Source organism: Sebastes umbrosus, chromosome 13 (assembly GCF_015220745.1).
Source record: "Sebastes umbrosus isolate fSebUmb1 chromosome 13, fSebUmb1.pri, whole genome shotgun sequence".
NCBI classification, from domain to species: Eukaryota; Metazoa; Chordata; class Actinopteri; order Perciformes; family Sebastidae; genus Sebastes; species Sebastes umbrosus.
Window position 1 is genome coordinate 7,025,981 of NC_051281.1, and position 14,549 is coordinate 7,040,529.

Here is a 14,549-nt window from a genome sequence, read left to right on the forward strand (position 1 = left end):
ATCCAATCCTATTACACACACACAGTCACTCACATGCGTACTTAGGTCACTTTTGGGGACATTACGTACTACTGACCCATAAATCTGCTTTTTCCGAATTGGGGACAACCATCTCATATTAAAATGCCACAACTTGTAAGGCTCTGCTGAGTGAGTCAATGTGCCCTTGCTGTGAGTGATACATGCAATAAAGAACGTTGTCACTTCCACTCAGGCTCAGATTTGTTTGCTGCACTCTTGAAGTTCATTTGTCTCTCAAAGATTTGATATTTTTACTTAAAATCTCTGAACCCAAACACTTGCTTAGTGTACATATGGAGCCTGGGATGTGCAAACTGGAATAATTATACAAAAATAATTGTAATTTACCAAAACTAATTCATTCTAATTTCATTTTCATACATTTACAAGGACATTTATTTAAGACTATAATAAATTTGATTTCAATTAAGTTCAATAAAACTTGATCAATCACTCCAAGGGCAATTATATACAGCAGCTCGGCACCCAGGTCAACAAATACACTGACAATAAATTAAGAAAATAAAAAACACAAAGCTAAAATATCAGTGGTGGAAAGTAACTAAGTACATTTACTCAAGTACTGAACTTAAGTACAATTTTGAGGTACTTACTTGATTACTGTATTTTTGTTTTATACTTTTCTACTTCTACTACATTTAAGAGGCAAATATTGTACTTATAACTCCACTACATTTATTTTGAAAATTAAAATTCCTTGCAGTTTCCGATTAATAATAAAAATATAATCAACAAATATTAAAATTATAATGTAATATTACAGATTAACACTTTATTCCGCAGGGGGAAATTCACAAGCTGTATATAAAGTAATTAAAATGAGCTGCACCATTATACTGTTAATGTTCTATATATGACATTCAGAACCACTAGATGTCACACTAGAGCACCAGCAACTCAGACCATAACAAATGGGCGCGTCGGCCACACATCACTCCTCCCTTTGTGTTCAATAATTATAATCCAGTAATATATATATTATTCTGAAAGGGGCCATTCTGCATAATGAGTGTTACTTTTGGTTCTTTAAGTTTGATGCTAATACTTTTGTACTTTTACTTTGAATGCAGGACTTTTACTAAAGTATTTCAACACTGTGGTATTGTTACTATAGTACACAATCTGAGTACTTATACATACACATATTACTGTAATCTAGGTGTATGTTTCCCTTTCATGCACACTAATTTATCTTATTATCTTTATCTTTCTTTGGTTGTTGTTATTTCACCTTATAAAGAACATGTCAACATATAAACACAATATTTCCCCATCTTATCCTCTCACTGTCTCAGGTTATCTGTTATGTTGTGTTACACTGACCGCCACTCGCTGCTGTTTGTATGGATGACAGTAAAGCTGAATGATGCAGTGAGAAGGCCGTAATCCTCCTGGTAAATCAGCTGAGCTACAGCTTTCCTGCAGAGGATTAACCTGACAAACAGAGAGAGAGAGAGAGGGAGGGAGGAGGGGGGAGAGAAGAAAGAAGACATGCACCCACATGATTTTATCTTGATCTTTAATTAGCACACATACTGTATATGTACATGTTAACTTTTATTCTAGATAAAAGAAACAAGCATTTATTACAGTAAAGCTCCCAGTCTGTGATGATCAGTGGGGAAAATTCAGAAGCTTCAGGCTGAAAAGTTGTCAAAAAGGAGTTTCAGAGATAGAAACGTCAAGACTGGTTGAGTTAGACCGAACTGTAAAGTGCCGCCGAGCAGCTCCCCTCGGCTTTACGGAGCTTTATAGTGAGTTTCAGCTCATTGTTTAGCTGTTTGGCCCACAACTTTACTGTTCTGGTTTACTCTCACAGCTCCCATAGCATAATTTCAGAGAAAAAGCTGTAAAAAGTCACTGTACACCATACCTTCTCAGCAGCAAACAGCAGACAGGCTACTAAATAGGCGTTATCAGTTGCTATAAGCCCCATAGATGTGGGTCAGTAAGGGCCTACTACACCCATTAGTAGTTTTTATCATCTATTCACATGGTAAATCACACGTTTTTACCCAGGAGACCGAAACTCGCATCCCGTGTTAAACCAACAACTTGTAGTTGTCTTTGTGTTCACAGTTATTTCACTTAACCAAGTGTGTTGCTAAAATGAAGTTTCACTTTCGCTTTTACAGTGTAGTAGGTGTAGTAGGCCCCTAATGATCCACATCTATGGTGCTTATAGCGACCGATAACGCCTATTTAATGGCCTGATAACAGTCGAATCAGGTGGTTAGAGATTAGCTGGTGAACATAGTGGAGCATTTAGCAGCTAAAGAGACAGACATTTCCCTCAGGAGTAGGTGGAGACCAAAAACAGAGCTAAAAGAGGATGAATATTGGACTTACATTCATCATGTGGACACAAACAGGACTCCTCATGAATGATCATGTTGCTCTGTAACTGCTGGAGGTGGAAATAAGAAACTGTTTGTTAACAAGTTTAAAAAAAATAGCAATGATAAAAGACATGTCCAAAAACTGAAAACAGATTTGTGTATCAGAACCTTGTTTTTCTTTTCTAAACCCATTTATTATCACACAATCTCTCATGCAACATGTAACCAGTTCTACAGGATCCCCTGGACAGAAAGCATGAAATCCTTTAACATCACAGTGTTACAGGAGGGTTTACAGGTGAGACACCACAGCAGTGATGGAGGCTTGTCTACTTTCACCTACAACACCAATTCAACTGTAGAGAGGTAATTACAGAATAAAAATACATTGAATGGCTATTTCTGAAAAAAAAAAACCTGACTGTAAATATTCCCAAAAACAAGCTTTGACTGCATGAAAATTAACTTTAACTTTAAAGGAGCAGTGTGTAGGATCTGGCGGTATCTAGCGGTGAGGTTGCAGAATGAAATGGTGGCTGACGCCAAAACGCGAATGGCCCTCTCTCGAGCCATTTGTAGGTCATTTGGAGCAGAGCCAGTGCGTAGAGTGTGTGTCTACATGGGAAGTGAGTGGTGAAGCAAGAGAGAGAGCAGCGTCGACGGCAGTGAGTAGCGTTATCGATATGGCGGACTCCGTGAAGAGGACCCGCTCCCTATGTATAAACGGCTCATTCTTAGCTAACGAAAACTCAACGATTAATATTTTCAGGTGATTTTACACTATAAATATTATATTCAATTTCTGCCAATATATCCTCCCAATTTTTACACACTGGTCTTTTAAAGTGAAGCCTTTAACAGAAGACATGAGGTAACATGAGACGACGGAAAGCGTCTGATCAGTCGGCCTTTATTCTTTTAGTCTCTGTAATATTCAAGCTAGTCAGTAGTTACTTACTGAGCCTGCTATCCTGCCAACATTACGAATGAATAAAAAGAGAATTTATAAATACAATTCAAGAGTTTTTGTGCAAATTCCAAAGACAAACAGGAAAAATAATTCTTTTGATGCAATCTCTCAACTTTTCCTCTCATCCTTCTTCTCCTCATTTGTCTCCATATCCAGGTCTTTTCTCTTTCTCCTAGTTCATCTTCCATCTCCTCCGCAGTTCTTCATATTTCACTCAGTATTGTCCCAACACGTCTCATCTTTCTTTCTCTTCTCTCTTAGTTTTTCTTTCCCAACCAAATCTTCCCACATCTCCCCTCTCCCCCTTTACTCCTCCATCCAACTCCAGCTGACGGGTATCCACTGTGGCTCTTCCTGTGCCTCCCGGATGATGGAGCAGAGCTGCATGCAGGCGTCCTGCAGGTCGTCGTTTACCAGCATGCTGTCAAAAAACTGTTTGTACTTGGCCTCCATCAGCTGGGACACCTCCTCCAGCTCCACAAAGTCCTCCTCCTGCAGGAGAAAAAAATACAAGGACTTCATTTTCTAACTGTCTTTCACTTCTTTCTTGTTCTTTCTGCACTTAGTGCTATTACATAACAATATTTCTGTTGTCGTGCTTTTAGAAATCTGAGCTTTAATATTGTCGGAGCTCTTACTGTGAACGCTCTGTTGACGGAGCAGTTGGTGATGATTCCAGCGCCTCTCCGGGTTTGTCTCAGTCTGTCTGGACTGGGAGCTTTGATGAAGATCACGTAGGGCTTCAGTTTCCCCGTCCTCAGTGGCAGGATGCTCTGACAACAAAACCAACACATCTGGGATTAGCGCTGCAAAAAATAGTCCCCAACAAATACATTATTTCCTCCTGTTTGTTTGATAAAAACTACAGTGACCAGCTGTTTTAGGAAATGATATATTAGTGAGGTGTTTTTAAAGATTTAGGTCTTCAGTAGGAACCAGTGGACTTGGAGCTGAAAGCCACAGACAGGAAGTACTGACAGACCAACTAACACATTATTTTCCTGTGATTTGTTGACAGTGTGTGTAATATAGAATAACAGCAGCTTTATCCTTTAACATGAGTGTTTTATGCCCCCGTGCCGGCAAAAGCCGTGCCCGGAGGTATTCTATTTTCGGGTTGTCTTTCCGTCCGTCATACTATTCTCGTGATTGCGATATCTCAGGAACGCTGGTAGGGAATGTCTTCAAATTTGGAACAAACGTCCACTTGAAATGCTAATTATGACAATTTCACACAAATGTCTAACAGGATGATGATGGATGAACGATCCATGTTATCAACGACTGGCTTCTCAATGAAACTCACATGTGGTTCAATATCGATGATGCACATCCGTCCTCGTTTTAGCACCTCATCAATAGCGTCAGTGCTGGTCCCATACAGGTGGCCCTTATACTCCCCATACTCCACAAACCTGACCAGCACACACATAACAGAGGTACAAATACACATCAGATAACAGCACCGTCAGAAATGTTAGATATTGACCATGTAGCAAAGATAAATTTAATCTAAAATTAAATAATCAAAGTTTCTTCTAAGAATAATTTGGATAGACTGTGCATCCAAATCAAATGTATACAGTAAATACAGTCATCATGTAAATAGACAAAAGAAAAGAGAAGAGAAGTCTACCTGTGGTTACAGACCATGTACTCAAACAGCTCTTTGGTGACAAAGTGGTACTCTCTTCCTGTCTGCTCCCCTGCTCTGATTGGACGAGTAGTATCTGGAGGAACAGGGTGACAGCAAATCAAAACTGGTACGCTATCATTTACTTCACATGTTTTTCAGTATAATTTTCTTCATGTGGAACTAAAGTTGAGGAACAGTGGGCATCTCCAGGGTCTGTGACACACAATGTAAAACAGTAAACCCATTTTGTGACACTATAAATTAATGTATTAGATTTGTGGAGGGCACATACGAGGTACGGGTCCCTGGAAGGTTGAAGGGTTCAGTTTGATGAGTCTTTTCCTCAGTTCATTCACTCCAACTCTTGTAGCACCTGGACAGAGAGAAATATATTGTATATACTGTAGATATTGTAGAGAAATGGAGAATTAAAGAGGAACAAACAGTGAGAGAAAAAAGTCGGAGCTTTCAACAGAAAAAAATTATGAATCAAAACGATAATTTAAACATTCCTGTCTCACCGATGAGGATGATGAGGCGGTGGTTCTCCTGCGGGGGGCGCTGGTACAAAGCCACCTCCTCGTAGGGGGTGGCCAGGGCGCTGCTGTTGGGTGAGCAGGAGGTGCAGGACTGTCGTCTCCTCCTGTAGGAAGTCCTCCTCCAGAGACGGAAACTCTGCCGGAAACCAGCTGGTGAACACAATTCATTCATTCATTTACTGTATCTTTGTCACATTAACAATATTTTTTATGTATTTAAGTAGTGTTGCTTATTTTTGTTAAATTCATTATTTTACTCATCCATCAACATGCAAAAAGTATAATCATGCATTCACTCTTTCTGTTGCCCCTTTGTGATTATTTGTGTATATAAACTAACTAACTATAACTAACTGCGTCTTACCCATGTAGATTCCATCAGTGATATCAGAGTTGGGCTCATCTGAAGGAAGAAAACATTAAAGCTCTTCACTCACTTTACACTAAAGTACACTTGATTTTGCTAAATACTGCTTTTTACTAAGCACACAAGTGCATTGATAACAGACAATCATTCTGTGAAATGTATAAAATTCCTAAATAAACACTTACCAAAGTGTATGTCCCCCAGCTCTGCGGAGAGAAGAAAAACAGATGATGATGATGATGATGATGAGGAGGAGGATATATTTCAGTCTGTAAAAACTGTATCAGTTATTCATCATTGTGTTGGACATGTATTACCTATTAGGGTGCGTTTGTCATCAACATGTGTTCGATCGTCCTCTGGAAGAGATGAAAAAAAGGTACTTTTTTTAAGTTGAAGCTTGTTTCCACAGTCACACAGTGACCCTAACCCTGAGTATTGACCACAAACTCTACAGGACAGGAATAAAGTGAAGAGTCAACGCTCCTCTACAGTGAGAGGATGTGACAACATGATGTTTTCACCTGTTTCTCAGTTCAGGTTGAATCACTTCACTTGAGCTGTTTCTATATTGTTGCCGACTGAGACAGTACTGTGGTATTAGTTTGAGTACAACTCTGGTACTGTGTGTACTCTATATCTACTGCTTGTCTTGTAATTATGACTTTAACTGCTCGTATCGTACTGTATCGTATTGTATCGTATCGTATCGTATCGTATCGTACCGTATCGTATCGTATCGTATCGTATCGTATCGTATCATATCGTATCTGGTTTTGAAACAAATTATGAAGGGAATACAGCATATGAAACAGCAGCAAATAATAATAATTAGGACTGTCAATTAATAATAATATTTAATCCTGATTTATCGCAAAAGAATCACACATTATTTATTTGGCTGAATTTTATCAATGTTACCAATAGCACCTTTAACACCTGCACACTACATTCACAGCACAGGACAGTAGTTTAATACAGTCACATCATCAGTATCATCACACACCTATTGAAGTCACACAAATACTACACTAATGGATCAAATGTGTAAATAAAAAACACCTAACACATCAGATACTGTAATAAAAAAAAGTGAACTATGAGCTGTCTCACCCACCGTTATCAGCCAGAGTCACTGAGGACAGACAGAAAAGAAACGCTGTTAAAGGTCACATTCACAACATGTATAGAGCCTGTATGGAGATTAACACCTGTCTTTAATCTTATATTTAATATAATTATATTATTATATATATCAGGACAACTATGCGTCTGTCTGTCCAGGGATCACATAGGAAAATTAACTTTTTGACTAACTCTGCAGCATTTACAGCGATGTTTATTAATATGCACTGTTATATAAACAAGCCCTAACTGTAGATGCACATCAATACACATTAAAGTTAGTGATGACATTGACGAGTGCTTACAGGGTCTGATGCAGGTATGAACTTGTAATGGCTGACACCACCACTGTTCTCTCTGTTTACTGCAGAGAGAGAGAGAGAGAAAGAGTAAGATGTTAAATGTAAGAAAGATGCAGCTACAAACAACTTGTTTTTCATAAAAGAAAACAACGTGTAGCTGCTTCAAGTTGGCTCTAACTAGAGCTGCAACGGTTAATCGATCAAAAGGAAATTAACAGTCAATGATTTTGATAATACTGTATTTTAAATACACCCCTTAAAATCAAAAAGGCCTCAAGACCTCCCTTGAAGCTTTGGCGACCCCTAGTGGGGATCGGGACCCCCATGTTGGGAACCAGTGCTGTAATGTTTGTTGGGAATGATGACACAACTGTTAAGTTCCTATTCAGGGTGTGTGAGGCGTCACCTCTTCAGCATGCTGGCAGAGGGAATCAGACCAGCGCAGGACACAGAGCAGGGCAGCTTCCTGGCCTGCCACCAGCGTCCGTCCGACTGGTCGACCACCTCCAGCAGGTCTCCTCTGCTGAACGCCATCCCTGCGTCAGGACAGGGGATGGAGGAGTCCTGCAGGGGGCAGTAGTCCACCAATGCCTTCATATACACCTGACAGACACACAGAGAGGGATTAAAGGAAATCTCCCAAATTTAAACACCTTCAAGCAAAACTCATTAGTACATTTAGAAGGACATTTATTTAAGACGGCAATCAATTCAAATTCAATTCAGTTCAATAAAACTTTATTAATCCCTCCAAGGGCAACTGTATGCAGCAGCAGCTCACCAACCAGGTCAACAAACATGACCATGATACATTTTACATTAATGTATTTGTACTTTTACTTAAGTAAAGGATCTGAGTACTGCTTCTACCACTGGTAGAGAGACAGAATCTATCATTTGAGGATGTGTGCTGGATGTTTCTTACCGACTTCTGGCTGCTGCTGCTCTGAGCTGTATCAGGAATGACTTTAAACAGGATCGTTCCCTGGGAATTGATCTGTAAACACAACAAATACTAGTAAATAACTGATAAACTGTCTTAATAATCACATGATGATCACAAGTATGAACACCTACAGATACCACACCACATCGAATTTACTTATTTTACTTATTTATATTATATTATATTTACTTATTACTAGAAATTTAAATTAAAATCATCTTCACTTAAGTTATCTCTGGCCTTCATTTAGTGATGTATTTATTTTCCCCTCAGGTGACCTACCAGTATCTGGATGACCTGTTCTGGCTCCAGACCCACTACAGGGTGTCCGTTCACCTCCACTAACATATCACCAGGATGAAGGAGTCCTGGAACACACACACACACACACACACACACATGTTAAGCCATGATATTGCACATTTTGACCATGTTTAATACACCTGTACCTTCTATCTAATACATATATAATACAGTTTTATCTCACTGCTGCGGTCGGCCAGTCCTCCATGAATCACCCTGGCGATGTAAATCTCTCCCGTCTCCTCGTCCCTCCGTATCGTGGCCCCCTGACAAACAGACAGACAGATTTAACAACCTTCAATGGCTACAGAAGCACCAGCTTTTAGTGCAGCTCTGTATAAATAGAGAGAGATATAAATTGGGAAAGATACAAATGGAAGATGGGATGAAAGCAACTGATGACTGACGCTCTTAAAGCATGAGCTGATGTATGGAAATGCGTTGGTTATATCCAGTTGGTTTGGTTTAAATCAAAGCAAAAATAAATAAATAAAGGACTTTTTGCTTTCTTGTGCTCCTCAAAGCGCAGTGGACTGACTGACAATAGAAACGGAAAACAATAGAAGAGAGATGATGACGGTGGTCACATTTTTTAAGAATAGCTGGATGAAATGGGAGATGTTGAGTGAGAAAATGAAATTTCTTTGTACCTTCAAATATTTTGCTTTTTTCCCCTTCGAGTGATAAATCCAGAGATGAAAAAACAAAAAAAGTGCTTGTTGTCCGAGAACTGATATCAGTCTGCTTCTATATGGTTAAACAGTTCCTTAAACTGATATTTGGGATCCAAATGCTGATGTAAATCTACACTGAAAAAGTTAAAGAAGTAGAGATATTTAAGTTTGTTTTCTACGCCACAGCAGAGAAGGAGAGGAGACGGTTTGTTTTCGGGCCTACTTATTCTTTTTCTTCTTCTTGGTTGTCAAGCAGCCTGTGCCGTTACAGTCTTGGTCCTCCAGAGAAGCTCTAGAAACTGCTCCATTGTTGAGCCTCACCTGTCCGTTACTACCACTGCCTCCTGCCCTGTGGGTGCCACTAAAAGTCACCACTGTCCTCTTGGAGCCTCCGTTCAATCGTTTTGGAATCCTCGACGTTGCGAAGCCGTCTACACAGGAACTGACAGACGTGGACGAAGACGAGGAGGAGCAAGAAGAAGAAGAGGACGACGAGCGGTGGCGTGGGTAAGGAGTGGGAGGTTTGTGGACCGCTCTTGGAGACATTGAGGAGACCCTCGGAGGAGGTGGGGGAGGAGTGCGCTGTTTGGGCTGGCGTGGCGGTGACACCTCTGGGTGCTTGCTGGCCACAATGAGCCCCTGGAGCTTGTCGACCACCTCCGCCAGCAGATTGAGCGCCTGGGCATTCTCTTCCACGCTGTCAGTGATCATCTCCGTCGCTGCCACCATCTTGTGGCCAAGATGGCGGACGTCCTGAGTGCCGTGCTCAATGCTGCTGGCCACCGTCTGGACGGTGGACCTGAGCTCCTCCACGCTGGACTGTTTGGTGAACTCACGATGTGGACCGCGTTTTGGTTGCTGCTGCTCGTTTCGCGTCTGTTGTGGTTGCTTCTGGCGTCCATTGTGATGAGGAGCAGTAGAGTAGTGGGACATCGAGGGACGACTTAGAAGATCTTCTTGGAGTTTGTTATGAGATCCAGTTTGACACCCATGTTGCCTGCCGGGGGTGGGGAGGGTGCTAACTCCCTGCTGCCGAGTGGAGCGATGAGGCGCAGGACTAGAAGGTGCAGTGTGGGCTCTATGAGGGTTCTTCCCGGCACAAGAGGGGCTCCTGCCGGGTGTAGGGATGTTCCTCGAGTGTCCCCCTGTAGCCCCCTTCTGGTAAAAGACGGGGGAGTTAGGAAGGCTGAGACTGTAAGCCAGGACTGGAGGCGGAGGATAGGCGTAGTCATCACTGCTCCCTCCGGGAGAGGCACCGTCTCCCCTGCTGTCATTGGGTTTCTCTAAAAATGGACCTCCATGTTGGGAGGCGGATGAAGACAAGAAAGAAAGTGCCAACAGAATACACATCATTGAAAGAGAACAGCAGTGCAGGAAAAAGAAAGAAAGGAGCCGAACGATGGTTACATGAAAAAGACAGATGATGACTTGGTGATGATTGACAGATGGTGAGGATAATAAATTTGTTTGTGAGTTGAAAGATTCACGATGGATGAACTAATAGATGAACTGGTTGTTGCCTTCCAACAAATTTGCTGGATGAACCAAAAGACGGACTTTCTGACAAAGGAAAGAGCAAATGCAGAAATGGATGAATGAATGAGGGGATGGATGAATGATGTATGGTACAATATTGGACCCATATTTATCGAGCATCATCAGAGGAAATCAGTCCTATCTCCAGAGGAGTCTTAGCCTGTTGGGAGCTGCCGGACAGTAAGCTCACCAAGAGTGTGACAAAGAATGAGTGAATGGACGGATGATTGGTGATTGCATTGATTGACAGTCCTCCTCCTCTTACCAGTACAGGGGGCCGGACTAAAGACAGAGGGAGCTGATTGGTTGAGCCCTTTCTTCCAAAGCTCTGCGGTTTGTGGGCACAAACAGCAGCTTCCTGTTGACTGATAGCGGGGGAGAAAGGGACGTGACCGTCCTCCCCTGGGGAGGGGCAGAGGCCTGGCTTCACTCTCAGTCGCTCTGAGCTCCTCCCCCGACCACGCCCTCCTCGCAGGGACTAGACGGTCCAACGTGAGGCGCCGGAGGCTGCTCCAACGACTATGAATCATTCCTACTCCGTCTCCTACACCTCCCCTGCGCTCTTCTCTGTTCTTGTTGAACAAAAGATAAAGGAAAGATCTCTCCTCAAAGCTTAAAATTAAATCTGTAATGCAGTTATAGATCAATAACGCTTTCAATCAAATTACCACAATGACTGATGACTGAATAGATTTTAAATTCTGAATATGGTAGATGCGATCCGATTATTCAACCACCGTCTGTCATGTTTAGACACTTAATAATTTGCTTTGCTAATACATTTTGTAGGGACAACTGTTGTCTGGATATTTTTTACTACCAAAGCTTCTGTCTCACCAGCGGCTGGTTGTTCTTCACCAGACAAACGATCCTCATGGCCTCCTCGTCCTCAGGCATCTCATCAGGCAGAGGGGGTAAAACCGGTCCATAGTCTGACTGGGCTACACTGTCGTGGGAGGATAGGAGGGCCTGAGAGAAAGGGAACAGGTGTTATATATAACAGAGCAACAAATACGAGTTCTGCAAGAGCTCGTACATGAGTGATAACAACACACCTGGATGTGTGGTGAGCTGAGGAGGTTGTAGAGCTCTCTGGCTTCAGTGGAGGGATGGTGGACCTTCTGTATTACAGTCATGATCTGATGGATGGAAAGACAGACAGAGAGATAGTCAGACAGGAATACAAATGCTAACTCTCTAATCAAAAACTACTGACATTGGTACTATGTCATGCTAGTTTGTCGGGAAGGAAGCTAAATAATGGTCCAAAGTTAGGCTAAATTTTGGTGAGGAAAAACTTTTATGGCCATTTTAAAAGGGGTCCCTTGACCTCTGACCTCAAGATATGTGAATGAAAATGGGTTCTATGGGTACCCACGAGTCTCCCCTTTACAGACATGCCCCCTTTATGATAATCACATGCAGTTTGGGGCAAAAAACATGCAGTGTTTTTTAGTCCCTAAACAGTCTTGGAATTTCATAAACTGGGTATCACTGTAAAGTTGAGACTCTTGTGGATCCAATGAGCCCAATTGTATTTATGTGTGATGATGTTAGTCCCCATAGTAGCCATTTCATATAGTGAGACCATATTTTTTAAACCTGAGCTTACTGTATAAAATGACCTGTGGTGACCTCTAGGATAATCACAGGTTTTATTGCCTGAACCTGCTCGTGTTTTTGTTTACTTTACAACGTTAAGCACGTGTTTACTGCTGCCGAAAGTGACGCCGAGGGGTCTGACGAATTGGGATATGCGGTGTGTGTGTTTGTGTGCATAAACCTCATGAGAGAGTCCTGAGGCATAAGGCAGAATGGGTGTGGGTGTCAACCTCTCGAACTCCAACAGGCACTCATAAACCTGGAGAGACAAAACAGGAAATGATGTCATGACTTGACAAGTACATGGTGCATCTGTTTTAGTGCAGGGTTTGTCGAGTCAGGTCGTACCTGTAGCAGTGCGCGCAGCCAGGGTGCACTCAGCAGTTCATGCAGAACCTGAGCACCATCGATGTTTTGGCTGACAGCGTGACTTACGTCCTCCACAACAGTGGCCAGCACCTCATTGACACCTGCATACAAACACAGAGAAACAACACAATAAAAAATGCAGAAATAAATGAAGAAGTGCAGTTTGACAGCAACTACATTTTGCTGATAATACATCCGTTTACTTTAGTAAGGTTTTTAATTCAGGACTTTTACTTCCAGTGTAGCATTTTCACAGTGTGGTTTTAGTACTTTTACTTAAGTAAAGCATCTGAACACTTCTTCCACCACTGATTATGCCATGCATCATTTCAGATGAACAGTGTGACTCTACTCAGATAAAATGGAGCAATTCATGTATTATAAATGTATGTATATCAACTATGATAAATGCTGCCACCAAAAAGTGAAAGAAGTAAGACACTGAAGCCTCACAATGAATAATATGCATTACACGAGTCAACAGCAGATTCCAACATGCAAGAGATTAAATATTGTTTTCTGTAATATCACAGCAGATGTTTGAGGCTCCTGAGCAGAGGGTGAAAAACAAACATGTTTGGGCCAGACAGGATTAAGTGCTACTGAGGAGCCCTGACCCCGCAGAGAGACACTCATACCATCTGAATTAGATTTTAGATTAGATTAAATTGAAATTAAGCCCGCGCCTGGATTTAGACTTGAGTTCAGGGTTAAGACTGAACTCAAGTCTAATAATAAACAATGAATGCCATCAATGAAGGTCATATATATATATATATATATATATATATATATATATATATATATGTATAGGTGTGTGTGTGTGTGTGTGTGTGTGTGTGTGTGTGTGTGTGTGTGTTTCTCACCGTCCTCCATAACTTGTATCATGGTGATTGTCCAGACTCGCCTCAGAGGAAAAAAGGCGTATTTTACTAAAAAAAACAATAACAAAAAACAACTTTTAGTGTGAATCATACTCTGATCTAATGCAAGAAGGTCACAACTTAAGACATGACTGACTAATTGATATCAATGTCATTGCTTACTATTTTTTAAAATAACTACAAAATATGTTAAAAATCTGAGGCGGTGTTACAATCAAGAACTTAATTTGCATGTACGTCCACCATCATCATGATTTAAAGGTGCTCAGTACGAAATTCAGAGCCTATCTATTGCCTCCACACGACTCTCAACATGGCGACAGCTGACCGACGTCTCGCAGCTAACGGTGCTAACGGTGCAAACAACAGCAAGCAACTGGAGGGTGGGTGCTATTCTTCCATGACAACGCCGTCGGTCGGGACAGCGGTATTAGCTATAGTTGAGCCAGTTTTTACTTGAGGCATATTTAAAGTGAGGGAATGACAGGAATGTCTCCAACTAAAACATGAACATATATTTCACGATGTGGTGCATCCTTGGGAATGATTACTTTGGATGTAAAATAAATACTTTTGGCTCAACTTGCCCATGATGAGGTGTAAGTTCAGTCTAGGAAGAGGATAAGTTGAGCCAGTCATGGTACGCCAAGTCTATACCTGTCTATCACTGAAGTGAGGTGATCAAAGAACTCCCCCACGTTAGCTCTATTACTTCTGGCGATTGCACGTACGCTTCAAAAATCATAAAAGTGGTGTTCATTTGTGAAGATTATCTCGCTGAACAAAATGTGTAAATATCATAAACGTTTGTTTGCCACAGATCTTATTTTCTGCAATAATCCAAAATCCTATAGAAAAATCACATTGGCTTTTAGTCAGCCGTGTCTAGAAGGTAAGCCTAAAATTGCAAAAAAA

The 14,549-nt window shown here is 41.3% G+C and overlaps 1 protein-coding gene across 1 annotated transcript; it reads right to left on the minus strand.

The window, feature by feature from the left end:
- Nucleotides 1–2,031: 2,031 nt before the first annotated feature.
- Nucleotides 2,032–13,865, minus strand: LOC119499708 (MAGUK p55 subfamily member 4-like). The gene is made up of 20 exons (XM_037788862.1): nucleotides 13,617–13,865; nucleotides 12,730–12,851; nucleotides 12,563–12,640; nucleotides 11,835–11,918; nucleotides 11,617–11,748; nucleotides 8,754–8,835; nucleotides 8,549–8,634; nucleotides 8,246–8,317; nucleotides 7,727–7,923; nucleotides 7,324–7,382; nucleotides 7,011–7,028; nucleotides 6,211–6,252; nucleotides 6,079–6,099; nucleotides 5,891–5,929; nucleotides 5,509–5,676; nucleotides 5,280–5,360; nucleotides 4,988–5,081; nucleotides 4,658–4,766; nucleotides 3,990–4,124; nucleotides 2,032–3,843 (listed from the first exon to the last, which is right to left on the minus strand). Exons 1-20 carry the CDS (start codon nucleotides 13,723–13,725, stop codon nucleotides 3,658–3,660), a joined length of 1,914 nt encoding a protein of 637 aa, XP_037644790.1. The 5' UTR covers nucleotides 13,726–13,865; the 3' UTR covers nucleotides 2,032–3,657.
- Between the last annotated feature and the right edge of the window lie 684 nt (nucleotides 13,866–14,549).

Coding starts and splice junctions, on each gene's coding strand:
- LOC119499708 (XM_037788862.1), bottom strand. CDS start 13,725: ATGATTCACACTAAAAGTTGTTTTTTGTTATTGTTTTTTTTAGTAAAA. Junction 8,836..11,616: donor TGAAGAACAACCAGCCGCTG/GTGAGACAGAAG, acceptor TCTGTTTGTCAG/GGGGCCACGATACGGAGGGA. Junction 5,082..5,279: donor CTTCCAGGGACCCGTACCTC/GTATGTGCCCTC, acceptor CTGTTCCTCCAG/ATACTACTCGTCCAATCAGA.